The sequence below is a fragment of the Montipora foliosa genome, chromosome 7 (genome assembly GCF_036669935.1).
Source record: "Montipora foliosa isolate CH-2021 chromosome 7, ASM3666993v2, whole genome shotgun sequence".
NCBI lineage: Eukaryota > Metazoa > Cnidaria > Anthozoa > Scleractinia > Acroporidae > Montipora > Montipora foliosa.
This window is the reverse complement of record NC_090875.1, coordinates 30,269,518-30,297,017: the sequence shown is the minus strand read 5'-3', so window position 1 is coordinate 30,297,017 and position 27,500 is coordinate 30,269,518. Positions and strand designations below refer to the sequence as shown.

General features: G+C 40.5%; 1 protein-coding gene across 5 annotated transcripts in view; it reads right to left on the bottom strand.

The window, feature by feature from the left end:
- Nucleotides 1-27,500, bottom strand: part of LOC138011775 (fibronectin type III domain-containing protein-like) — a 90,209-nt gene that overhangs the window by 41,935 nt on the left and 20,774 nt on the right. For 3 of the 5 annotated variants that reach the window (XM_068858935.1, XM_068858939.1, XM_068858938.1), the window contains 17 exons: nucleotides 25,495-25,833; nucleotides 23,587-23,904; nucleotides 20,719-20,833; nucleotides 19,077-19,288; nucleotides 17,652-17,790; nucleotides 17,328-17,458; nucleotides 15,871-15,912; nucleotides 14,003-14,311; nucleotides 12,347-12,417; nucleotides 10,402-10,743; nucleotides 9,956-10,172; nucleotides 8,629-8,931; nucleotides 7,409-7,531; nucleotides 4,759-4,935; nucleotides 4,376-4,504; nucleotides 3,025-3,096; nucleotides 2,181-2,366 (listed from right to left, as the gene is read on the bottom strand). In XM_068858935.1, coding sequence (XP_068715036.1) covers nucleotides 2,181-2,366; nucleotides 3,025-3,096; nucleotides 4,376-4,504; nucleotides 4,759-4,935; nucleotides 7,409-7,531; nucleotides 8,629-8,931; nucleotides 9,956-10,172; nucleotides 10,402-10,743; nucleotides 12,347-12,417; nucleotides 14,003-14,311; nucleotides 15,871-15,912; nucleotides 17,328-17,458; nucleotides 17,652-17,790; nucleotides 19,077-19,288; nucleotides 20,719-20,833; nucleotides 23,587-23,904; nucleotides 25,495-25,833 — 3,225 coding nt within the window. Of the gene's footprint in view, nucleotides 1-2,180; nucleotides 2,375-3,024; nucleotides 3,097-4,375; nucleotides 4,505-4,758; nucleotides 4,936-7,408; nucleotides 7,532-8,628; nucleotides 8,932-9,955; nucleotides 10,173-10,401; nucleotides 10,744-12,346; nucleotides 12,418-14,002; nucleotides 14,312-15,870; nucleotides 15,913-17,327; nucleotides 17,459-17,651; nucleotides 17,791-19,076; nucleotides 19,289-20,718; nucleotides 20,834-23,586; nucleotides 23,905-25,494; nucleotides 25,834-27,500 lie in introns of all 5 variants that reach the window. The other 2 variants (XM_068858936.1, XM_068858937.1) reach the window with 2 other exon arrangements.

The window sequence follows — 27,500 nt, the reverse complement described above, 5'->3', positions numbered from 1 at the left end:
TTGCGAACTCATTTCTCTTGTTTAGACTGCAGAGATCCTTTTTGCAGATGATTGTAAATTTCTCAAAAAGACATCAATTACATTTCTGAGAAATGTTGTTCTAAGGTTTGCATTGTTTGATGATTTTCCACTTCAGGTTGAAAGGCTTGTCGTTGCCTTTGAGTGTCCATATGTGCCTTGATAATTCAGTTTCGTGTCTCTTGTTTTGATGTCAATAAGGAAGATGTGTGATTTCTGTAAAGTTCTTTGAAGTTTGTCGCGAGTCCTACGTATCACTGTTGATGTTTCAGTTGTGACTGTTGCTTGGTAGACTACGTTTGATGTGAGGCATTTTCCTTCGAGGGGGCATTGATATTTTTTTTCGGAAGTTGCATTCTTTGTAGGCTGCTTGTGTTGAATTTTGGGACTGGTTGCAATCTGATAGAGGTTTTTTGTTGTACATGTGTGACGAGATGATAGTTTTCATGTTTGGCATGCGGGACATCAAAGCAAGAGACACGAAACTGAGTTATCAAAGGACATATGGACACTCAAAGACAACAACAAGCCTTTCAACCTGAAGAGGAAAATCATCAAACAATGTAAACCTTACAAAAACAGTACTAAGAAACGTAATTTATGTCTTTTTGCAAAAATTTACAATCATCTGCAAAAATGATCTCTGGTACATGATACAGAGGGCACTGAGTTGGGTGGTATTGAAGGCGCGGAGACTGGATTTTCCCAGGAGTAATGCTGGCTGCGCCAATCGGAAAATAACATAGAAAAAAGCCTAGCAATCCAATTGGCCGAATAAGAAAATACCATGATACTCTTTAGTTGTCCACCCAAATTTTGCTTAAGCATTGTTTCCTGTTTCTCTTGGGAATTACAATGGTCCCAAGAGAAAACAAAAACAATGCTTATTCAAAATTTGGCTGAACAAACAAAGAGTATTATGGTATTTTCTGCTTCAGCTAATAGGTACTCCTGGTAATTTCTACAATCGAAGAAGCAGGCCAGGGGATCGATCTCGAGGGAGGCACATTTCTCATCATTCTCAGAGCTGCTCAGCCCGGAAACGAGACATTTCTTAAGTTCTGTTTCATTCCTCAGAAACGAAACGTATCTATTTTAACTTCAGGATAAGCTATTTACACAGTGTGGTGTAGTAGCAAATCAAAGTAGAGTTATTGCAGTTGAGCCCACGTCTCAGCGGTGTTAGTTTCAGAAGGTGCCAAAACAAGTCTTTTGGGTCAAAACAAGAACTTGCTATTGAAGGACTGCGTGATTTCTTGATTCTCGGCTGTACCACACAAGAAGACAGAGGAATGCACAAGAACAGTCAACCACACGGCTTAAGGAACTCACGGTCATAAACTTCTATTTCCTGTTTCAAATCGAAGAGTTCAACGTTTTTATTGCTACAGCAAGTTCCGAAATAAACTGTGCGTATTGAAATGTCAGCCTTTGTTCTATGACACCGACGCCATTGTAGGTTAGTTAAATATTATACTGTGTGCACCAGATAAATCTACGCAAAGCCTACCAAAAGTAGACACTACTAAGCACGGAAGTAACAGGAAAGACCCAACACAGAAAAAAAAAAAAAAAAAAGAGAAAAAGAAAACGAATAAATTTAACTCGTTTTCCGACTGGATTGCCATATGGCAACCCAGTAACAGGTCTGGTTCCCTGTGGGACAATTTTCTTTGTAGATTCTAGGATCAAAAGAGGCTGGCTGCCAGCTGGTAAGGATCGGTCCCAGGCACCATTTATTGTGCCACATTGGGGACGATCAGCTCCTTAATAAAAATGCTGTGGTCAATTATCTTAAAGCTATTAGAAAACAACATCATCTTAAAATATCCCCAATTTGAATTATTGGAACCATTCAGATTTATTGTTGCATGTAAAATGCATGCTTGCCTGCAACATTGATACTAACATGAACAGCATTTTCATTTAGAGAGATAATTAAAAATATTAATGCACTTGAGCAGGCATTCTCTAGAAACCCTCGGTTTTCAGTATTTCACGTTGATTGTGACAAAAAATACAAATTCAAAGTGGATGAGCAGAGCATGTTGAGACGTCACTGTATTTGTTACTTTGGCTCCGATACGTGGAGGTACCATAAATTGATTGTCACATGCTGTGCAGTCAACTTAATGAGTAATTTGGAATTCGAAGTTACTCACGATTGAGGCACTTTGCTGCAACAAAACGTATGCCAGGTTTCCCACTTTTGCGACTCAAAGTTGCTCTCCAAACTGTTCCAAATGTTCCTGAGCCGATGACCTCTTCAAGTGTTATTCGGTCACGAGATATCTCCCATTCATCCACTTCAACATCCATGAACTTCATCTCATGACTTTCTTCAAAATCTGTTGATCTTAAATCCAGAAATGCAGCTTATTTTTCATATATTATTAAATGGCGGGTTGACTGTTCGTCACTAAATTATGGCATGAAATTAAAGTTTACATGCACGTCTTACACACTCTGCTGACATGTCATTGATCTGTTCACTGGATCCTACATATTGAACAATCAAAGGCATGAAACTAATTCCTCTGAGATAATAACAACGGAAGGTTGGAGAAACGATAATTATTGCATTAGTTGTAGAATAGTGAGATTAGTCGTATAATTGTGAGATTGTTGATCAAAACTGTGTTTGAACTACAAGTAAGACCTGGATTTTACCAAAGCTCCAGTGATATTTTGCAACTCACTGAGTACCTATACTTATCCACATATCCTAAATTGGCATTATTTGAATTACTTTTTTTAAATATTAAGGTGCTTGAAACTTCAGAGAGAAGACAAAAAAAGATTACACCACTTCACTTTTTTTTTTTGTGTGTTATGATATTAAACCTCATAAGAAGTCTTGGCAAGTAAAGGGTATCATCATGTGACCACGGATGTTAAAGTAAACATCCTTTAAAGGCATTTTTTTTGGCAAATTGGGTAACAACAACCAGGGGCAACATAATTCAGCCTAATTCGTGTATTTGGCTTCTATAACATTCGACTTACCTAGCTCTGGCTTCTCAGCAAACCAATGAACACAATAGCATGTGAAAAAAGGGATAGGCTTGGTCAGATTCACTAGTATGTGGAGATGGATTGACAGCAATGATTAAAGACAGGCTCCCAATATTATTATATTCATCTGACTTCCATGTTGTGTTAATTGGTCACAATATTAGGGCCAAAAACAATAGCCACCTGTATCTTTAAGCATAGCATTTTTTTTCTCGTGGACAACAAGTGTTCTTATTCTGGTATGTGTCTCCAGATATTGTTCTCACATGGTTGCAATTTGTCATGTGGTCGTAATTGTCAAGGGAACTGATAACTTTAATAATACCTCACACCAACATCTAGAGAAAACAAGGGCTTGTTAAGTTGCGGTTTTACTGTGTTCGATTTCTTATTATGTATCTCAGCATGGAAGTCGTTGTTTTTTCCTTATTGTCTGTTTAGTGTTGAATAGCCTAAAGGGAAAAACTATTGTCTTGCAACCAGCTACTACAGTAGCCTAAAAAGAGGTACATGTACGTGTGCTGAAAAAGCCCAGTAACACACTCTTATTGTTGTAAAATACCGCCTTCCCGCTTATTACCTCCCTGGTTATAAGCCCATCTATTTGGAAACAAAGAAAATCATCCGGTTATGAGCCCCTTCGGATATACACAAAATTAGGAAAATATTGTAGAACAATAATGACAGAGAGAATTAAGTGCAGGAAGCCTCGCTGCCGTGAACTGGACATTCAAATTTGCAACAATGACAGCGAAGATGAACTCTGAGCTTCCGGTTCGTTGCGTTCTGGTTACGTTCACGTTGTCGAGTTTTGATTTTGAAATTTAAATGCATTCGATTCATAATAAAAATTAGTAAATTAAAAACGTATTTCCATCGACACTGCTGTGGCTCATTTCAAAACGTTTTTTTTTTAATTCCGCTTATAACATTCCCCCCCCCCCCCCGGATATAAGCCCCTCCGTTTACAAGCCCACCCAAAACCCCTTACGAAGTTGCATAAGCCCAGGGCTTATAGTCGGAATTTTACGGGTTTGTTCAATGCTGAAGGAATTTACTTATAAGAACAGTAATGACTCACGAAAACTCAATAATCGGAGTGCTCTTAAAGTGGGACCCCTGTAACCTTCAGATTGGTCACAATCCGAGCTAATAATAGTGGAAGTTCATAAGTTCGAGTCCTGTTTTCGAGGACTTCGATCTTCCTTATTTTTTTCTGTATCAGTATCCCTGAGTCACTGGTAAGTAGATCTCTCACCAATGAACCAAAAAGGTGAATTAAGCTTGTACTTTCACTTGTTGAAGAGTAGATATATATTCACCCCGAGTGGTAATATCTTACCTGGGTATTTAGCGCTTTGATAACGATGATAGAGCACAAAGATAAGCAAAATTAGAATCAGTACAGCAATAAGAACCAGCAATGCAATGAACCAAGCTGTCTGGTGAATTGGCGTCGTTGTCCGTTGACCTGCGAATGTGAATCAGAATGACTTAGCAAAGTAAACGCCACGCCAAAACAGACTGACTGTGGTATCAGCTTTGATGTATAAAAAAATGTTCAGAATTGATTATTTTATCGAACTCAATCTGTCGTCTTCCTACAGGCTCGTTTGAGTGGAAGGCTTCGCTTTTTTCGTCTATTAAGACAGAAGGTGTCACCGATTCCGTGACAATCTTACTAGCGTGAAACTCTCTCTAGCGTGACATAGAAGTAACACTTACTAAAGATGCCTTCCGCGATGTCACTTTCTGGACTTTCTTCAGGATTGACTTCATCGGGAAAATCATTTCGCGCTACAGTCTTAAACTCGTACAGATCTGGCTCCAAACGGTCGATCTCAACACTCTTCTCCTCAAAGTGATTTATCCAGCTTGAGTTCCGAAATTTCTCTCCAACTACTGCAAGATAAAATGCGGAGGCTGTCTTAATAATTCATGGCAACAGCCGAGAGAGAGAAATTAAATACGTCGAACCAACGTCGATACCTGAGGCCGGCTTCAAGCGCGGGAAATCTCGTGCGGAAACGTCAATTTGTAATTGGCCAAGAACTCTCCTCAGACATTTCCACCAATCAGAAAGTGACTTGCTTGCGCGTGTTTCCCGCCCATATTGTGGGCTACATGTATTTGCTCTGTGCTGTAATTCGTTGATGTGATTCTTAATCCATTGTGCTGGAACAATTAATTTTCGCAACCCCGAAAGGTAAACGACTTCCGTATGACTCAAACAAGACACATACTGGCCACATGTTAAAAATGAACACTACTGTCGCAGTGTTTCTGCGCTTTGTACTTTTTACTGTGTTTTAGAAAACAGTCCTAAGAAAATAAGCGCGCTGATTGGTCAAAAATCGGGTTTCTATAACTCGATGGAGACACGAACTAGCACGAGCTGTTGCCGTAGTGGTGGCGCGAGCAAAGAGAATTTACATTTTGATAGAGTTAACAAGTTGTTTTCCTTTTTCTCGTGGCGTTGTTTTCTAAAAGAAATAGAAAACATGTACTTCGTGTTTCTATCGAGTTTTAGAAACACTCGTGAAAGTTTAGGAGAACGCGAAAAAGCTGTGAAAACACTCGCCTGCGGCTCGTGTTCCCACAGCATTTCTCGTTCTCCCAAACTTTCACTCGTGTTTCTAAAACTCGATAGAAACACGGTTCATGTTTTCTATTTCTTAAATACCATATGAAGTAGATTTTTACTTTTCGTCTTTCCATAATTTGCCAATAAGTAGGGACCGTTTCTTTGGGAGCTGCGCAATAAACGTAAACTATACGAATTTCAGTAAATGTGGCCTCAGGCCATTTTTACTGACTTTTTCGCCAAGAAGTGTTAATGGCCATGACCTGATTTTGATTTATCACGTCGCATTTGTGCAACTGCAATACAACACAATAATTAATTAATTACTTAGGATCATTCAGTGGCTGAGTGGTTAAGGCATCCGACCGGTAATCTGGAGACCCAGGTTCAATTCCTGGCTGAGCCACATTTTCACTTAATTGCTTAGTTGTGCTGATTTCTGTTCCCAAAGTAACCTTGCCTGTTGTATTTCTCAGAAATGCCTAATGAATCGCCATCCAAACGGGAATAGGCTGGTGATCCTAAGTAATTAAGGCAATCAGTTGCTAATATATCCCCTCCCTACCTAACTGTACTTAGTTAATTTACAGGGGGATATGGCCGTGCATCACCGATCGACCGGGCAGTAGTGACGTGATCCTGATTGCAGAGAATGTGTGTAATTGTCTCCTCGGACCTGACCATCTCAAGGCCAAAATTGTGTATGTGTTGTACAGTAATATGTGTTCCCAGTGTGGTTGGTTCAGTGGCTGAGTGGTTAAGGCATCCGACCGGTAATCTGGAGACCCAGGTTCAATTCCTGGCTGAGCCACATTTTCACTTAATTGCTTAGTTGTGCTGATTTCTGTTCCCAAATTAACCTTGTCTGTTGTATTTCTCAGAAATGCCTAATGAATCGCCATCCAAACGGGAATAGGCTGGTGATCCTAAGTAATTAAGGCAATCAGTTGCTAATATATCCCCTCCCTACCTCACTGTACTTAGTTAATTTACAGGGGGATATGGCCGTGCATCACCGATCGACCGGGGAGTAGTGACGTGATCCTGATTGCAGAGAATGTGTGTAATTGTCTCCTCGGACCTGACCATCTCAAGGCCAAAATTGTGTATGTGTTGTACAGTAATATGTGTTCCCAGTGTGGTTGGTTCAGGTTCAATTCCTGGCTGAGCCACATTTTCACTTAATTGCTTAGTTGTGCTGATTTCTGTTCCCAAATTAACCTTGTCTATATATATTTATATATATATATATATATATATATAGAGAGAGAGAGAGAGAGAGAGAGAGAGAGAGAGAGAGAGAGAGAGAGAGAGGGAGTGTAGGAGAGAAACCCTGACAATGCACACCCCAAATAATCATATTTTTAACTGAATAAATGTGTGAAAGAAAATTTGCCCTGAGCGGGATTTGAAACCACGTCCCCCCATTACTAGTCGGGTGTGATCACCACTACACCACCAGGACAACCATGCTGGCAACACAGCCATCGACGATGTGATTTACGTGGTTTAAGGCGTGGGCCTCCCGGGAAATTTTCTTTCGAGGTGACAAAGTAGGGGAGCCTATAACTTCACTTGAAACCCAACCAAGGATCAACTTAATGATGCACGACCGTAGTCAACTTAGCGGATGACAAGGAAGGATCCTAGAAGGATACAGGCTAATTTTAATTTTTAGAGAGAGTGTAGGAGAGAAACCCTGATAATGCACACCCCAAATAATAGTCGAAACATGTAACTTGATTTTCATTCTAAAAAGCGACAAGAAAGTTAAGTTGTAAAAGAACTTACCTTTCTTCCTATACATAACCAAGAACTCGTGGGTGTAGCCGCCACCCAATCCAAACTTGTAATAAACTCTAACTTTATTTACTGCTGTTCGTTCGAGTTCTGGCTTCTCAGGCTTGGCAGGAGCTATAGAAGTAAAAAGGAAGAATCGGTTTAAAGCGGTTTTCAATTGAGTGTCGAAAGTAATTAGTGAATTGCTTTGGTTTTGCATTTCTTCACTCAGTGATTGGCTCAAAGTTCTCGCACCACTTTTCCGAACAATCAAGAGTGAAACAAAAACCAATCGTGGCTCGCGCGTGCACATTTTCCCGCGCTTTGTGTCGGCTACGTGTAATTGCTTCGAGTTTTGATTGGTTTACTGGATTGTCTCCGTCCTTTTTGATTGGCTAAAGTAATTACTTTGGTTTTGGTTTTGGTTTTACGACACTCGATTGAAACTCGCTCTACCATTCAAGTTATTTAAAGCCATGTGTATATTTTATAATTTAAAGGGAGAGTAAAAGACGAAATGTAGAAGTGATCTTGGCACTTAACTGGACAATTTCACCAATTGCCCCTTATAGTAGACATCTGAAGAATTCAGGCGGAATCAATGGGATATGAACCCATGAAAGGACTCGATGAATCAACTGAGTTGATATGATAATTGACCACCGTGAAGAAATTCGAAAGCAGACGTTTCGAGCGTCAGCCCTTCGCTCGAAACATCACTTTTAGAATTCTCCTCGGTGGTTTTTTTTTCACACAAACTCCATTGATAAACCCACTTCTGCCGGAGTTTCTCTCCCCTTCGACGCAGCACCACTGCTTCTTTAGCAAGTTAACTCCTCCATCCATTCTATTTCTGCTAAGATTTATACTTTTTTTTCCATTGTTTTCTTTCGGCTTTAATTTCAGGCCAAAGGTCATGTCATAGATGATGTAAACTTATAGCAAAAGTATTTCTACCAACTGCTACCGAATTGGCGAAATCATGCTGGTTTCGATCCATCTAAGCCACCCAGGCAGGCGTGAATTTAGACGGGAAAATTGCTTTTCAGAACTTTACCATTTCAGCGCACGAAATGTCCGGTTTTTTTAAACGTGACTTTGACACATCATGAGTCAGTGACCTTTGTACCGGCCATGGCCAAAACCGGGGATGCGGTCAGAGGAAAGGCTACTTCAAGCCTCTTGTTTCTTCAAAAATTCAATCCTTATGGATGGAAGCTTGAGGATCTTACCTGACCACGGCACAGTTCTTTTGGTCTTTCTCACGCCCTCTCCCCATCCTATGGTTGTCATAGCCTGTATTTCTATGACATTGTTCGTTTCCGGTTCCATATTTCTCAGTAATTTCTCACGCACATCAGCTTTAGTTTTCTGCATATTCGTTATCTCGACGTCGTTGTGCTGAGATCCTGTGAACGTGTTGGAGCCTATACGATACTTAGTGATAATGCCATTGGGTTCCAAGGGAGGCTCCCAGCTGACCAAGATGTACTTTGCAAAAGCATAGATCTTGACAATCGACGGTGGTCCAGGTTCTAAACCAAAGACAAAATAGACAAAACTGGCTGAAAAACCTTTAATCGCAGCAACTGCAACAACAATGACAACGACCACAACAACATCAACAACGACAACGACAACAAAAACAGCAACGACAATGACAACGATGACAGCGGCCAACAACAACAACAACGACGTCAACAAAAAAAAACAACAACGACAACAACAACAACAACAACGACGACAGCAACAAAAACAACAACAATGACAACAACAACGACAACGACAACAGCGGCAACAACAACAACAACGACAACAACAATAACGCAAAAAACGACAACACCACCACCACCAACAACAACAGCAAAACTAACTTTACATTTTGCCTCCACTAGTCAACCAGACACTTAAGCTAAATGATATATGGGCGCATTGGCCAGCCAAGCTACTGTGCTGTTTATTGAAGCATTGGAATAGGTACAATTATATTTACACATCAACTCAAAAATAAAAGTGAAAAGCAATGCAGGTAGATGCGGAAACTCCGCAAAAATTAAACCCCGCAAAATAAAAGTGCTACACGGTACTGTAATTCAAAGATAACACTCTCAATGTAAATGATGGCTATCATATACCCCCTTCCCAAGGGGGGTGGCCAGTCATATATAAGCACCATCGCTTAAGCTTCACGACGGCGTAAACTTCAACGAGAACACCACAAAATGGTGCCTAATTAGAAGGACAACGCCCATTTTGAAATTTTGAAGACTAAAAGAATTTCCATCCTGTTCTCGAACGAAAAAATCTCACGTTCTGAGACCTTAGCTATGCAAAGACATGGCGTTCTTGTTATTATAGAACTGCTAATTACGTGACATGAGACGAGTAGTCGAACCTTCGACTCCGGTATCCGATCTCTTGATCGGGTGCCCTTCCAGTGAGCCAGAGGCTAGAGATGATGCTCATGACGATAACAACAAACAAACAAAAAACAAAAGGCAAAAGGGAACTATCTGAAAGGAATGTACTAGTTCTCCTTAAACATGAGAACAACCTTACCGGCTTCTAACGTATTAGCTTTAACTTCTGCGCTCTCCGGTCCTTCGCCTCTGCTGTTGTAGGCAGTGACTGCTATGGTGTAACGCGTGTACGGTTTCAACTCGGTCACAGTATAACTCTGCGTACCTCCTCCCTTTACATTTGTGGATAACGCAAAAGTTGGAATAGCACGTCTTCGTCTCTTCGCAGAAACAAGGCTTTCTCCCCAGTAATAAATCTGGCGCATTAATGAAACACAAAAGAGCATGAGTGTGCAGATGGCGCAGCGATGACAGCACTCGAGGCAACCCGTCTTTTGTGGATACTCAGTAATCAACAAAACTTTAGAGCGTTCCCCTCCTATGCTATTTACTCATAACTCCTCTGACAGCCCCTACCACCCTATGTTAGCGACCTCCTAGCAACGCTGTTATTATCTTCCCCATACGAAAAGGCTCTCCACATACCCTGTATCCATCCACACTTCCTCTGGTAACAGTAACAGGTTTCCATGACAATTCCACACTGCGTGCCGTCACGGTTCCCACAGTGACATCTTCTGGTCTTCCAGCGGGTGGGTCCTGGCCTGAAAATGCCTTAACAAATGGACTCTTGGGTCCAGGTGCAATATCGTTAATAGCTTGGATCTGGAACTCCCACTGAACGTAATACCCCGCATTGGGAATGTTAAATCTTTCTGTTTTAGGATCGTCAAGTTTAATTTCCACCAAACTGTTTGCGGGACCTACTCGCTTATACCACAGCTTGTAGAAGAGGCCTGGAGCATTCCACTCCACCATTCGCATGGCCTGCAAAGACGAATTTTTCAACAATTGCTTTTAATCTCGTAATCGGATTGGCTAATTTGGCGTTGTCGATAAGAGTCTAGACAACGCTGCTCGCGTCATGCTCACGTCAACCTGCCACGCAATTGTAATAGCATATCCGAAACGCTCATTTGGGAAATAAACCAATCGGATATTGAGAAAGTTATAGACAACGTTTGCTCTTTCTTTGTGTCACGATCCTGGTCACGTTCTGAAATAAACATTTTCTTTGAAAGTAGAACCTCTTTCAACTTCTGCAACGGTCGCAACGATAGCAGTGGTGACAAAAACAAGAGTTTCACTGTGTAACACAACTTCGTGAAACTGGTATCGCTCGGTTTTGTTTCATTACGCCGCGTAAGCCAATCAGAAACCGCAACTTACGCGCCAAGGTCATGGAACTAGTATTGACTTCCTTTGCGGGAATCTGGTAACAACATTTCGAGACCAGTTTCACACGTTGCAACGCCTGCTGAAACTCGCTTTGCAGCGCCTTTGCACATAAGTTTCAGCTAAAAGGTTCAACGTGTAAAAGCGGCTTAAGGTGATTCGCTATACATAGACCGTGTCATAGATTTCCGATGAAACTTCGCACACTGTTCTAATATGTCAAGGAGATGATAAAAATGTATTTAAAAAGGGGGTAACCGTGCTTGTTTCCATGGTACGACGCTGACGAATAGGGCTATTTAAGTCACTTTGACAACAGACCATTTTCGAATTCTCACAGCTGGACTGGATCTAGCATGGAATGGAGGCTAATGCAGGCAAGTCTTTTCAAATGCAAATTAATTTGCCCGCATTAGCCTTCATCTCATGCTAGATCCATTCCAACCGTTAGAATACGAAACTGGCCTATTGCCACGCATCCCCGATGATAGACACATTTAGCTCGATTTTTTTAAATGTAATACTTGATATGACGCACAGCCAAGAGTCGTTCAACGGTTAATTGTCGTACATACCTGAAAAATGTATCTGAATGCCTTTGTGAGTACTTAACACTCCAAAATAGATTTAACTTGAGCGTGGGCTGTTCGACTCGTAATGGCTCATTGCGTAAAATTTTATACAATCGTCAAAAAACTGGCCATAGATATTTACTGATTTTTTACTACCCCATGAGGACATCATTCCCAACAAAAAAATGAAATAAAAATGTGTGTTACCGTACTCGGTCAGGAGACAATAGCCATTCTTTGGAGTAACATTGACGTCAATGAAAATCCGTCATTTTATCCACGCAAATGCTTTCGCCAATAACGCAAGAACTTCTGCGCAGTGGGGTTGCGCAATGCAAAACCAGGGAATAACCTTAAGTGAGAACGAAGACTTTCGAAATCGATGACGCAGAAAGCGTGGGGAATTCCAGATACTTAGTTGTTTTCACCAGCTTCCAGCGTTTTAGGTTGGACCTGTGAAAACGATTCTAAAACGCTGCTGTGGATGAAAAATATTTGCTTCGTTTTCACCAAGGTAAAAACAGAGAATTTTGAAATCGCACAAGTATAGATGGGAAGTGAATCTTGCGGAATGTGTGTGTCAAGGAAGGGCCAAAACAAACGTTTATTTTTGAGGTACTTACAGTCCATCCGATGTCAAGCTGTTCAGCCTTGCCAGGGATTCCCCTAAAGTTGTCAGGCCATTTGTCGGGAGCTATGACAAAGGAAACAAACAGATGATTGATATTTGGCTACAGAAAGCAAATTGGCAATTGGTTCTATGCTCAGAGCATTTGCGCTTATTTTTCTTCTTCCTTGCGCTTGGTTCCGCCATATTCGTAGTAGTTGTTTAAGAAGGCGCACGTGAATAGCAAGCCCAGTACACACGTGCAATAAGTACGTGAATTAATTGAGTCAGTTTTTTTAACGTGTGTAGCCTAAAGCCATGTCCTGACTAAACACGAAAAGAAAAGCCCAAACAACTGTCGTTAATAATTAGTGTTTTGTCTCAGCAAAGGGTGGTAAGTAGCTCCTGACTATGTGCATGTTTCTCTTGCTTATGCCAGCGTCATTAATGAAGACCAGGGCCTTTAAAGATCGAGAGGTTTTATAACGCGTAAACGGAAAACGACAAGATGAAACTCGATTTTGCCGAACATCAAAGAAACCTGTTTGATTTGGACAAATTCTTGAATTGTAGATCTTTAACATCTTCTCAAAGAAACAAGACTTTTGGTCCTATTTTCGGAAAAATTGTTTCGTGCTTTCCGCACTGTAAGACTCGTCCTGATCCAGAGAGAAAGATTTCTGCGACCATATTCGCTCGCTTTCTAGGGCCTTTAAAATCGTTGGTCAAGCTAACGAACACCCACCCTGCGAGCAGAGCCTCTCTAAAACTCACCAGAGGGCAAGCAAGAGAGGTCCTTTAGACGTAAAATTATTTATCCTACCTCCTACCTAGATTAGCTTCTTAGTTATTTTCTAGGGAGCATTGTACCTTTCTTAAGTCCGTTACTTATTTCGTGTATCCCTATTTACGTGTAGTACAAATAAACTTGTTGTAAACTTGCAGAAATCTTGTCAAGTTCTGGGCTAGACACTCCGGTTAAAGCAGTTTAGGCAACGCGCGCATCATATTTTTGACAAGGCGAAGGTGCAATCGAGACTTGCCCGGCTTTGAAACTGTCTCCAGGCAACAGCTTGCGCATACTCAACAGAGACTTCACACCATTTCGGCAGAGTCCATTTTTTTTGTCGTCGACTTAAAAAAGGGTCTGCTGGCAGTGTGACCGGCACTGTCACCCATATTATAAAATGCCTGCAATACCTGCCCCTGATCCCTGCGAACAACAATAAATAAACAAATTAATTAAGGACAGTGCCTACTGTTGCTATTGCGCATACGTTCTGCGCATCTCGAGATACTTGGGCTTCCCTGTCGGTAATGCTTACTAATACAGGGGTATTTTTGCGCGGCTTAAAACTATGCAGAGGAGGTAGATCTTCGTTTAAGTACTCTTTGTATTCAAAAAGAAAATTGGGGGTAACCACGAGAGATAATTAAGCTTCAATTTAATTAAGAACGCCATACATTGCTTTGTATTTTAAACCCTTTTAGAAATATTGCTCATGAATTATCTTTGAAAAATGCGTGGTTACTCCAAATTTTCTTTTGGGATTTCAATAACACTTTTTAAGATCTACATTTCCTGTGTAATCATAAATCGGGGCAAAAATACCTTTGATTTAGTAGGCACCGTCCTAGATATTTCATCAAGATTCCGCACAAATTTGCATACCTGCAGCGTCTGTTCGGCACACCGAGCTCGTGGGTTTACTAGGACGACTTGGTCCAAATCCATTGACAGCTCTACCCCGGAAGGCCAGGTCCGCGTTTCCGGCCATTTTCACCAGCGCATATGAAGTGGCGTTAGGCTTGGTAACATTTGCAATGACTTGCCAGGCGTCGTGAGGGTGGGTCGATTTTCGCTCGACCAAAAAATGAGTAATCGGGGCTTGATTCGATTCGCCCGTTACCCAGGTCAATGTTGTGTTTCGGTTTTGGCAGTCGGAAGATAATTTTAGATTGTATGGTGGATATGGGGCACCTAAAAGACAGAAGGAAAGAAAAATGGTGAAAGTTATCAAAGAAAATTACAACGCAGTGTACTTTAAAGCTCGCCTTTATCTTTATTAAATCAGACGCGACGATAGGGTGGTTTTCAATTGAGTGTCGAAAGTAATTAGCGAATTTCTTTGGTTTTGCGTTGCTTCACTCAGGGATTAGTTCAAAGTTCTTGTGCCAATTTTTCAAGCAATCAGAAGTGAAACCAAAACCAGATTATCTTCAACGTCTTTTCACTCAATATTACTCTAATTTCAACCTGAGAAACTCTGAGGAAAAAACTGGCTTTGCCAAAAACGAGAACTAGTTATTTTAACGCGAAGCTTCTCCGTGAACGTGGCTTGCTCGTGCACATTTTCCCGCGCTTTGTGTCGCCAACGTGTAATTAGTTCGAGTTTTGATTGGTTTACTGGATTGTCTCCTTCCTTTTTGATTTGCCAAAGTAATTACTTTGGTTTTGGTTTTACGACACTCGATTGAAACTCGCTCTACTACTAACAGCTACAAATGACAAGAACACTTGTCCTATCCTGACGATTGCAGTTAATCAACTTAACATTATTAACAAAAACCAAGGGTTTCAATAAAATGTGAAGTCGGCGGGAATCGAAACCGGTGTCGCACTGGTGGGAGGCGAGTGCTCTCACCACTGTGCTGTCCGTGCACCCCCATGCAACTCGTGTCACAATATACTGCTTTTGGCGGAGGCGTTGCAGCATTAAAAGTGATAGTAAGAAGCCACAGCGCTGAAAAGTGAGAGTAGACGAGCATTAACCGCCAAAATGCATCTTTCACGCGCCATTTTGCCCGTTTACGTACTTACGTACCACGCAGCAGCCTCGAGAAAGGTAACCGCGCACCGGTGGTTCAGTTGGTTGTCACGCAGGAGGTCGTGATATCAACTCCGGCCGGACCAACACTTAGGGTCTTAAAATAACTGAGGAGAAAGTGCTGCCTTTGTAATTACATCCGCAAATGGTTAGACTTTCAAGTCTTCTCGGATAAGGACTGTAAACCGGAGGTCCCGTCTCATAACCCTTGTTACCCTGTTCCAGGCTCTCAGATAGTCAGGAAAACGAAAACAACTGCGTGGGAAAAGCGAGTGGGGGCTTGGGCTTGGGTCGACCCAAGCCCCCACTCATTATTCGCACGCATTTTTTTCTTTCCCTACTATCTGGGAGCCTGGAACAGGCTAAGTCCTTTTTGTTTCCCGTAAATAATATGTGACGTTAAGATAAGACGATAGGAGTAGGGAATGTAGTCCCCGGTGTTGTGCTCTGACCTTATCTGGACGGGGGCATCTTTCACTTCCTAAAATTAATTGTGAACTGCGTAACAAGCAGTCTGGCTTAAGCCCCACATAAAGCATTGTAAATTAGTCTTGAAAAGCTCCGAGGGGAGAGACTAATACCTCGACTTCACTTCACTTCACCCACGACACCGGGGTGGTAAGATTACATGTAAACCCGAGTATTTTTTGTCCCCATCTATGCGATTTACCACACCTTCCGTCTCTTTTTCTATTTTAACCCGAAATCTTACCTGCGATATTAATAGTAGCCGAGGCAGAGTCTTCAGATCTCTCTGGGGATGGAGTATAGGCCAAAAAATAAAAACAAAAGAATATTTAAGTGACGGCCATTTTGGAATAAGGTCTATTAACCGGGGAGAAAAAACTCTCGGAGCGGAGTAGAGAACCAACAAACTCAACCCACACATGACCCCGAGTCTGGGAATCGAACCCAGGCAACATTGTTGAGAGGCAAGTGCTCTAATAACTGCGCTTTCCCTTCTCCTATGCTGAATTCTGCGCATATGTCCTTTAGATTACATAGGCTTTCTAATCAAGTTGCAAGGGGCTGTACACTAAGTTAAGGCTCGCATTTTTCTGGTTCATTTTATTGTTGATGTCGAGCACAAAGAACGCTGGAAAAAATTCGATCCGTAACTGATAATAGTGCGACCCAAGAAAACGAGCTTAGTAAGATTACATTACTATTAAGGTTATTACTAAGGGCTCTTTCCTTTTGTCAGAACTGGCAGGCCACACCCGCCAGGTTGCAAAGAAAATGCAACAATTTGAAGAACCACTTGCATGATAATCTCTTGCATTCTGCTGGAGAAGGATATACACGTATCATCCTCGAAGTGTGTTCATTTGAAGGCGTAATGTTGAGTTATTCCCTCCGAATGACCGGTCTGGCCAGTCAGTCTTGTCAAATGGAAAGTGCCCAGATTATAGAAAGATTATATTATCATAACAAAGAAATGGGTTATCGACTGAGTTGGTATGGTGAATTGACCACGGTAATTATAAAGGAATTTAAAAGCTGACGTTTCGAGTGAAGCCTTTCGTTCGAGAGAATTACAACATTACATCTCTAGATCTTAAGTGTTATCAAGCCAAAAGAAAAAAAAAACACACACACAAAACAAACGTGTACGTTTCGGTCAGCGATCGTTCGCAAGGTGAAATTGGGTCGGTCACTGAGACATTCAGAATTTATTAACGTAACATTTAATTTTTATTGAACATAGAGGCACACTCTCGCAGCTTGCATGGTCTCATGGGAATGAAATCACGTAGCTTTCTAACAGCGATTTCAAGCCAAAACTATGCAGCGGGCGGGCACAAAACATAAGTCACAGGTCTCTGTTTTACCAACACAGAAACAAACCTGAACATTCAATTCATTAAAGCTATTTTAAAAAAAATAGACCAAAGGTTACCTTTAATGAATGTTAACCCTTTCACGTCCAAACTGGCTTAAACCGGCCAGACTTAGCATTTTACTCTGTCTAACGCCGGACAATTTTACTCGTCAATGGGGAACCCCTGGGAGTCAATGGGTTAAGGTTTCTTTCTGTATTGGTAAATTACAATGACCTGTGACTGGAAACCTGTGACCTGTGTTTTGGACTTGCCAGTATGCAGCAAACAAGAACTATCTTTACTGGTAAACGTTCACAGTACGATGTACAAACTACATTTAACTCACCTAACACTTGAAAATAAGTCGACGAGACTATCATGCCATGTTTGTTTTCAGCTACACATTGGTAAATGCCAGTCTCGTCCAATGTAAGATTACTGAAAACTAGGTCAGTATTCACCTGTCGTACCTTTGAACTGTGAAAGGTACAAAAGATGGGGTTAATCATACATGGATTGGCAGAGACGATCACTTAAGTCCAGAAATCCAAGTCAATGGCCATCTGCCAATAAAGATTGCACACTATTCACCACATTTTCAAACTCAAGGTCACTCATGAAGATACAGTGCAAGGAGAAACTAATTAATCTCAACTTGACTTTAACTAACCTTGCCACTAATTCAGATCCATCCCTGAACCATTTAATTAGTGGTTTAGGCTCTGCATACACGTCACAGCTCAAGTTGCCATTTGTTGATATGTTGAATGTTTGCAATTTAGGTGGTTCAACATTCCATCTTGGAGCAACTGGGAAAAAGCATTGTTGAAGGATAATAAAATAATTACTAAATAAATAATTCAATAAAATAATCATAATTACTAATACTGTAACTGACGGGTTCCTGATGAGGACCAATAATTATTAATTAAATAAATTTACATTATTATTATTTATTATTTACATTACATTACGATAAGATTGTAACATGCCAGAGAGGAAAAAAAATTGAAGCCCTCTTACCGGTGAGAAACATAGAGAGACAATTTATGTTTAATTATTGAGAGAGAGCGTGATTTTAGTGTTGATAGGTATTTGTAACAATCACGTCCCACAATGTTGACAAACAGCGTGATTAGCATGTCACATAAGCCTTCTTGTCACCTGTCATGGCAATGCATTTGTCATTTGCATAGAGCATTGCAGCGCTATAACAAGTTTCAAAAATAATGGAGACGCTTCACCTTCTTGGGGCATTATCAATGTACCTATTATCTCTCACACTGCAGCCCCCCCCCCCCCCCCCACCCCCTTATCAGTGTTGCTAGCAAGACAAAAAATGTCGAAAACTTAAACAGTCAACATTGAAAGGGGGAGAGGGGAGAGGAAGTGGGAAAGGTTTAAATTCTAGATACGGCGACTATTGGAAGCTGGAAAAGGTGTTTTTTAATGAGTGTCTCAACAATTTTGCAACTTGTTGTAGCAACGCAGTTTTGATTTGAGTAGAGCTGATGGTGCAAAAAAATAATAATTAGTGTGCCTGCAATCAATGATCGTGTGACATTTTACTTAAGCAAAGGTTGATCATCATATATCAAAATTAATCATATATTTACCCTTGTCTCCAGCAAAATTTTACTTTTTGATGTGCCTCACAAGGTACGTAAGAGAAAGATGCTAGTAATTGTAACTTGTCTCATGGCCGAGGCAGTGAGAGGCATGGGGCCTATTCCTTTCATGATGTCATTAACTACTTTGCATTAAAGTGTTGAAAGCACTTTGGCAATGTAAATTTTTTTAGTTCTTGACGTCACTGAAGGAATAGACCCATACCTCTACCTAGCTCGACCATGGAACAAATGAATACCAGCTTTGTTACTCTCTCATACCTAATTGGGCCTATTAAAAGTAAAATCTAGTGGAGCAAAAGTAAAATGTGTGTTAGACATCTCACTTTTGAAAAAGAAAATACTTTTTTTATTTTCCTATTTAAACATTATTTTATTGGCGAAGTTTGCCCTAAGAGAAAAAGAACTCATCAAGAGGGCTCACTTCAAAATACTTTTAGGTATTAAGGTGCACTTTAAGAGCTTACCTTCCACCTGAAGGCTAATATTACGTTCTTGTGGACCAATTTCTGTGGTTTGATTGTTGCTGGCTTGGCAGGTATAGATATCTTCGTGCATATTCACATCCACCTTTGTGATGGTCAGGAGCCGTCCTTCCAATTGACTTGGAATTTCAAAGAAATCTACCCCATCTCGAAGTTCTTTCCCATTTTTTTTCCAGGTTATTGTTGGGAATGGTCTGTGAAAGAAAGGATTTTGCATCAAAACGTCTTAAAGACGTTATTAATGGAGGAGTCAGGGTGGATGGGGGGACCAGGGTGGCTTAATGGTTCGACCATGCTTTCCACCTTCTTTCCACTGAATAAAGTTGATATTAATATATTATTATTATTATTATTATTATTATTATTATTATTACTAGTCGTTTTCAATGAGAAGGGAAATGCTCGAGTAGGAGGAGACCTGATCAATGCAGGCAGCCTCAAAGAGGGGAGATTTTGTAAGACCAAACGCCTTGTAGTAGTCGATGGTGATGGTAGCCATAACAACATAACATGCGACTGCCTTCGTTCCAAACTCGACCGACAATGCAAAGAATCTGAAGCGAAATGTTTCTCGAAAATCTGCCACTACACAAATCTACTACAACTCAAAGAAACAAATATTATGGTTTTTTCTGCCATGTGATTAGCCGAGCATTCGTTCGATGGCGCTTGGTGTCCGACGGCAATCCGAAGAATTTAACTCAACGGCCCGAAGAAATGCCGAGTGTTCCTCAGAACCCAAACCGCAAGCCATAGCATTTATAATCGGTCGAACTCAGGCATGCAATCTCGAGATTCATTGCACGATAGCCCCGAGATGCATTGCAAGATTAGTGTTGCTCTCACTCGCTGCGCTCGCTTGAGCAATTAGTAATGTTTGCAGGAACAAAATTATTAACCCTTTGACATCCAAGCCGGCCTAAACCAGCCATACTTAGTATTTTACTCTGGGAGTCAATGGATTAAGGATAAAAAACAACATTTACCTTACTATAACATACAAGTAATTAGGCGAAGGAAGTTTGGGGGGGGGGGGGGGCGGGGGAGGAGACTCCCATATAAAAAGGGGAGGGATGCTCGTCGGAGCTTTTAAATTAAACCCCTGAAGGAGACCAATCTGGGCGTTGCCCAGGCTTTTTTTGACCCCTAAAAGAGACCATATTAAAACATGGGTATAATTATAAAAAAATACAGTGACTTTTAATGATGGCAAAGACATTATCATCTAATACTTTCACCTACATGAAGAAATATAAAAGTGTAAATATACACTCTTACATTTCTTCGCGCCCAACCCTAAAGGAGACCTTCACGGCCACGTATGATTGTGTTTTGCCCAGAACACCCTAAGTGAGACCAAAATCCAAGTTTACACCCCTAAGCGAGACGAGAATCCCTACCGTTCTTACATGGGACCTAGACCTCAGACCTAGACTGTCAAAATCTGAGTCAAAATGCTACACCTCACTTTTAAACAAGCATTTCTTTTACATTGTAGACCACCATCAGCCCCTTTGTGTCTACAATTATATAAGTATTTACAGTACAACAAAATTACCATCTCACTGCAACATATGTACCATGTTCCATTAGAAGGTAAGTTACCTTGCTTGTGATCCCTTACCTTGCAGTAGCTAAGCAATACAACACCTTACTTTTTCCCTCCACAGCTACTTCAACAGAATTTGATGTTGCAGAAGTAAAAGATGGAATTCTAAATATGGCGGGATCTGGTACGCCTTTGAAAAAATATATATATATACATATATATAAACCAAACATAGCAGCTCTTATCAGAGATGATGCTGTGCAATAAATGTACCGACATGATGTAACTATTTACTATGTATTAACTTTTCAATATTTATATACACTGCTATTACTTGTAACTTGCGTTCCCAACAGATTGCTCCAAACTGGATCTGACAAATTTCCCTGCTTCGAACACTTGCTGAAGCTGCAGTACAGTTTCTTTATCATATCATATCATATATCGTTATTTACCCTCGGATTTTTAGAGTAGTTTGGTGTAGCTAATATCTCCGAGCATTTACCCTCCCAACCATAATACATCACAGAAGACAGACCACAACACCGGGAACTACATGCCCTACACTTTACGACAAGTGTGCGGGTTCTTTTACGTCCCACAGGATTATGAACATTGAAGGGTTGTGAGACGGGACCTCCGGCTTACCGTCCTTATCCGAGAAGACTAGAGAGTCTAACCATTTGCAGATGTAATTACAAAGGCAGCACTTTCTCCTCAGTTATTTAAAGACCCTGAGTTTTGATCCGGCCGGAGCTGAACTCACGACCTCCCGCGTTACAGCCCGAGCTCAACCAACTGAGCCACCGGTGCGCGGTTGAACTTTAAATTTATTCAAGTGTCAACTGTATTTAGCGCTGAGGTACATGTACCAATTGCATATGTGCCAACTCTCCCAGGTACGGAACGAATCTTTCGGTCTCCCGTACAAGTCATTAAATCTCCCGGATAAAAACGACTCTGAACCTTTCACAGACTTTTCTCCATTCTAGAGTCAAATTGCATTCCCAAGTTTAAAAAAAAATGATTTTTTTTAAACTCGTTTGTTTTTTTGTTTTTTACTTTAATGCATTTCTTCATCTCTGAGTTTCAAGCAGACGTTGATAGAACTAAACAAAATGGCTTCCTTTACCTGTTTGTTATCACAGCTATGTAACCGATTGTTTGATTGGATCTCCGAAAAACCAATAAAAATTCTTGACATAAGTACCCTGTTTTTTCCGCAAATTCACAATGGCGGTAGATTATTGTTGTATTCTGAAGGAGCTGTTGGGGGATGGGTGGGGAAGTGGGTAGGTTGATGGGGGGGGGGGGGGGGGGGGGGACTGGGCAGAAAAAAGTCTCCAGGTTATTTTAGATCTTCATAGGTTGACACCCCTGTAATTGCAGGCACCGTACAGAACTCAATCAAATCAAATCAATTCATTTGAAATCATAGGTTGGTTTTTGTGGAGAGGGGAATACCAGAGGAGAAGAAAAACCTCTCAGAGCAGTGTACAGAACCAACAACTCAACCAACATTGTCATACTGAGTCTGGGAATTGCACCCGGGCCACATTGGTGGGAAGCGAGTGCTCTCATCACTGTGCTTTCCCTTTACCCATGCAGAATTCCTCTTATCTGTCCTTAAGAGTGCATACTAGCCTAGGCTTTCTAATAAAGTTGCAAGGGGCTGTACACTAAGGGTGTGTTCGATTGACCCTATTCTGGAATAAGAATACGCGGGGTGATGATTAAAACGGTATGTTTGGAACGTTTCGAAGCAGCAAGGATAGCAAAAATATGTTTAAAATAGCATTTAATTAGCAGGTGTTTGGCAATTTTTATGTGAATCTCCGTAAAAACGAAGGATTTCTAGCTTACCGTATATTCCATGTATTCCTATTCCGGAATATGGCCATTCGAACGCACCCTAAGTAAAGGATCGCACTTTTCCAGTTCATTTTATTGTTGATGTCAAGAACAAAGAAAACTGGAAAAAATGAGATCCGACGTAACTCAAAGTACGACCCGAGAAGACGAGGTTAGTAAGATATTACATTATTATTAAGATTATCACTAAGAGCACCATCCCTCAGACTCCCTCGTCATTATTACAGGTCCTGTAAAGGCAAGCTAATTGTGCACCAATTGTGGTTTAAAGCACAGGACCACCATGTCACTCAGTGTCTTAAAATAAATGACAAGAAAGACGACGTATTGCAAATGGTAAAACTAATATGACACCCCCAATCAGTGTTTATAAATGCCATTGGAAAATGAACCCACATACTCTTCACAAAGAGTTCGTTGGCACACGGAGCTTCCACGTTTGTCAAGTCTGTTCTTTTCTCTCAAAAAAGAATTCAGCAAGCCTGGCAGTGATGTCGTTTTAAAAAGGTTTAAGGTGTATTAGACCACCTCGGCAGAAAAAAAAGGATTGGCTTACTTGGGGGTCAATCATTGTAACGGCTTTTACAAAATGTTTAAAAGGCCTCCCTGCCTGCCATGTTCATTTGCTCCAGCCACCTCTCAACAATATTATTAATTTCCCCCAAGAGAAAATGAGGGAACAGAGACGGAGTCTCAGGGCGTTGGCTGGGATATGTCATGTCCACAAAAGTTATTTTTAGACGAGCGGAAGTCTTTGTTCTAGGGGAAGTCTGTCTTCCGAGACGTCCGCATGCAGTCTTGCCTCGCTCTTAGGTTCTTAGGTAAAAGAGAAAATGACGGCGCACGTGGAAGGCTGATGAATATTTATTTTCTTTCAAGCATCGGATCGAGGTAGGCCAGCATGCGGACGTCTCGGAAGACTTCCGCTCGTCTAAAAATAACTTTCAGGGACATGACATATCCCAAGGGCTGGACCGGGAGCCTCTTTCTCTGTCCCCTCATTTTCTCTTGTTTCCCCTTAGGATTATTTGACACCCCCTAGAAATAGAATCTGAAGGGAAAAAAACGCACCTTGTAATGGTTTTAAAGTCAAAGCACCGGAACTGTAAAAGGTGTTTGCACCGGACATTGTGCACTGGATTCCTCCCAAATCGCTAATGCGTGCTATATCTTCTGGTGTAATGTACATGATGTGCAAGGCACCATTTGATGGGTCAATTGCAACTCTCTCGCTTCTTGCAAATGGGATCTTAAATTTCTTTTTCGATGCAGACGTCCAAGTGAAACTAACGCCAGAACTAGGGCCATGGGGTGGACAGTCAAAATCAAATGGCTGACCAAGGTTAACTAGCACATAAATGGGTAATTCATCATTAAACTGTCCAACAGCTGCCGAGAAAATAAATAAGAACTATTATGTAACTGATTTTGCTTATCCCTTGCAAGTTTGTATTAATTTTTTTGTGACTTTAGAATCAAACATTTCAAACCACCCATGCAGACAAACAAAGTGAAACCTGATAAATCAACCAAAAAATCAAAGAAGACTCTTTAAGAAGACCTTAATTGAAAGGGCTATGTCACGAAAAATGATTTAATTTCATGGCACCCCAAAATTAGAATAAAACATTGCAATTAACCCATTAACTCCTAAGAGTGAGAGTTTAGTTAATAGATTTTACTCTGTCTAATGCCAGATGATTTTATTCATCAATGGGAGCAGTCCAGGAGTCAATGGGTGATCAACCTCTACTGTACACTCACTCAAAAACTATGCCTGAGTCTCCTTCAAAGAACCCAATGCCCAGTGCTTTCTGTACGTTTTTGAAGTAGGTGGCTGGGAAAGTATTTTAAAAGTAGACGGCTGTGGAAGGGAGCGCCAAAGGCATGAGCCTCTAGGGGGGTCTGGGAGCATGCTCCCCCAGAAAATTTTAAATCTACATGCTTGGAAATGCCATTTCCAGCGTTTTCCAACAATTCATATATTCCCCTCTTAAAGGGAACGAAAATTAGGCAATAAAACACTAAAATTCTAGTCATTTTTAACAGATACGTTGGCTGGTAAGCCAAGTATAGCAATTTTATTTTCGTGCCAGAGAACGTTGGAAAAACACTTACACAGTAAAACTCTCAAATTGTGTGAAGTAGGCAGCGGGACAGAGCAAAGTACCAGGCGGTCTATCGCCAGTAGCCACCTTTTATTGAAACCCCTGCATGCCCACACTGTTCGTAAAGAGTGAGAGGAAGACCCTCAGGTTTCCCTCTCAGTTAATTGTAAACTGCCAGATATGGTGATAATGGATTTATATACTAGACATCCACCACCATATGTCATTGAAACTTAATTTAAAATTCCACTTCTTATATATACTGAAATAATATTTATGAAGTCTCCCAATATTAGCTACATGTAACAGGGCATCAAAACCGGCTAAAGGAGGCCATCATGGGACAGTGCTCAAAATAAATAAAAATCCAGTTGCAATTTTGCAACATTCGCAAGATATGAGAAGTCGCAAGTTTGCAAAGTTTATTCACAAAATGGATTGTTTGTAATTTGTACATATGAGCCTGCAATACATGTGTCTAAAGAACTGCTGAAAGTGGCGAATGATCAAGGAAATGATGCTGTGTGTGTGACGTCCATCAAAGCTTTCACTCGTCAATAGGAGGGGGGGGGGGGGCGTCCCAGGGCATTTGAGGTGTGAATGGGTTAATAGTTTTTTTTCCAAAATTAGCGTCAAAGTGGCAACTGTTAACCCTCCAGATATTTTTAGTCGCAAAGGGAAAGAATTCAGTCGCAAATAATTATTATATATGACTGTATTCGTCACAATTTCAAGCCCTTTAGGACCAACTCAAGTGAGAGGAACTGCCAGTCTGTTTTTCTTCCAAATATGCCCAAGTACCTACATGTAATGATCAAAAAATATATATATGACAATACTGATTTATTCCTCCTGTTTTTATGTATCTTACCAGTTACTGCAACTCTTAGCTTCCTGCTAAACGTCTTGACACCAGTAACAGTATCTGTGACAAAACACTGGTAGGTTCCACTGTCCGATATGCTAAGGCCCTTGGCCTTCAAGGTACCATCTTGACTAAGCTGCCAATAATCATCAAACTCAAATTTATTCGGATTAATTATGCTATCGTTGTGCCTCCATTCCCATGACAACTTGTTTGATCCTGTGGCGCGACATGGGAGATTAAGCTGCCATTTGAACTTATCCCGAAACTTCACCTCATCTGAAGCTACCAAGTCGTTTTGTAAAAATTCAATAATCTGGGGTGGGGCAGGTTTTGGTCCTTGACCTGAAAAAAAGGAACTCAATTTTGAACTCATCAAATTTGAGCTGGTTTTGACAACAACTTGATTAATCTTTTAGTGTGACCAGTTGTTTACAATAAAAATTAAAAAAAACAACAAAAACAAAAAGAGCAGTATACTTAATTGATAGTCTATTAACCTTTGTGAAGGGGGGTGAATAGGCCTATGGATTGGTGGATTTTGGAAATATTTTTGCCAGGATTTCACATTCAGCGTGAAATTTTAACACATTTTTGGATCTTGCAATTCCAGGGAATTTCAATTTCATCCTTCTTTTTGGCCCAGAAGAAAGATGAATTCACAGGAAACTTTTCGAGATTCCCATTTGGGAATTAAATGGGAAATTTTCCCACTCATGGGAAAAAATTGGGACAAGAAATTACTTTTGGGGGGAAATTTTGGGTTTTTATTGGGAAAGAACGTCTACTTTCCTTTTGCATCCCAATATTGGGAATATGCTGTGAACGTTTTCCCAAGTTATACCCAAAGCTTGGAGCAATATGGGAAAAGTCCCCAATTTATTCCCAATATTGTTAATTATGGGGGGAAATTTCCCCAAGTTATTCCCAGAATTGTGATTAGTTTGAAAACATTTATCCAAGTTATTCCCAGAACTGTGAATAATATGGACACATTTCCCAAGTTATTCCCAGCATTGGGAATAATATCGAAACCGTTACCCAAGTTATTCCCAGAATTGTGATTAGTATGAGAACATTTATCCAAGTTATTCCTAGACTTGAGAATAATATGGAGACATTTCACAAGTTATTCCCAGCATTGTGAATGATACAGAAACCTTCACCCAAGTTATTCCCAGAATTGTGATTAGTATGGGAACATTTAGCCAAGTTATTCCCAGAATTGTGAATAATATGGACAAATTTCCCAAGTTATTCCCAACATTGTGAATGATATAGAAACCTTCACCCAAGTTATTTCCAGAATTGTGATTAGTATCGGAACATTTATCCAAGTTATTCCCAGAATTGTGAATAATATGGACACATTTCCCAAGTTATTCGCAGTATTGTGAATGATATAGGAACCACTTTACCCAAGTTATTCCCAGAATTGTGAATAATATGGACACATTTCACAAGTTATTCCCAGCATTGTGAATGATATAGAAACCTTCACCCAAGTTATTCGCAGAATTGTGATTAGTATGGGAACATTTATCCAAGTTATTCCCAGAATTGTGATTAGTATGGGAACATTTATCCAAGTTATTCACAGTATCGTGAATGATATAGGAACCACTTTACCCAAGTTATTCCCAGAATTGTGAATAATATGGACACATTTCACAAGTTATTCCCAGCATTGTGAATGCTATAGAAACCTTCACCCAAGTTATTCCCAGAATTGTGATTAGTATGGGAACATTTATCCAAGTTATTCCCAGAATTGTGATTAGTATGGGAACATTTATCCAAGTTATTCGCAGTATTGTGAATGATATAGGAACCACTTTACCCAAGTTATTCCCAGAATTGTGAATAATATGGACACATTTCACAAGTTATTCCCAGCATTGTGAATGATATAGAAACCTTCACCCAAGTTATTCGCAGAATTGTGATTAGTATGGGAACATTTATCCAAGTTATTCCCAGAATTGTGATTAGTATGGGAACATTTATCCAAG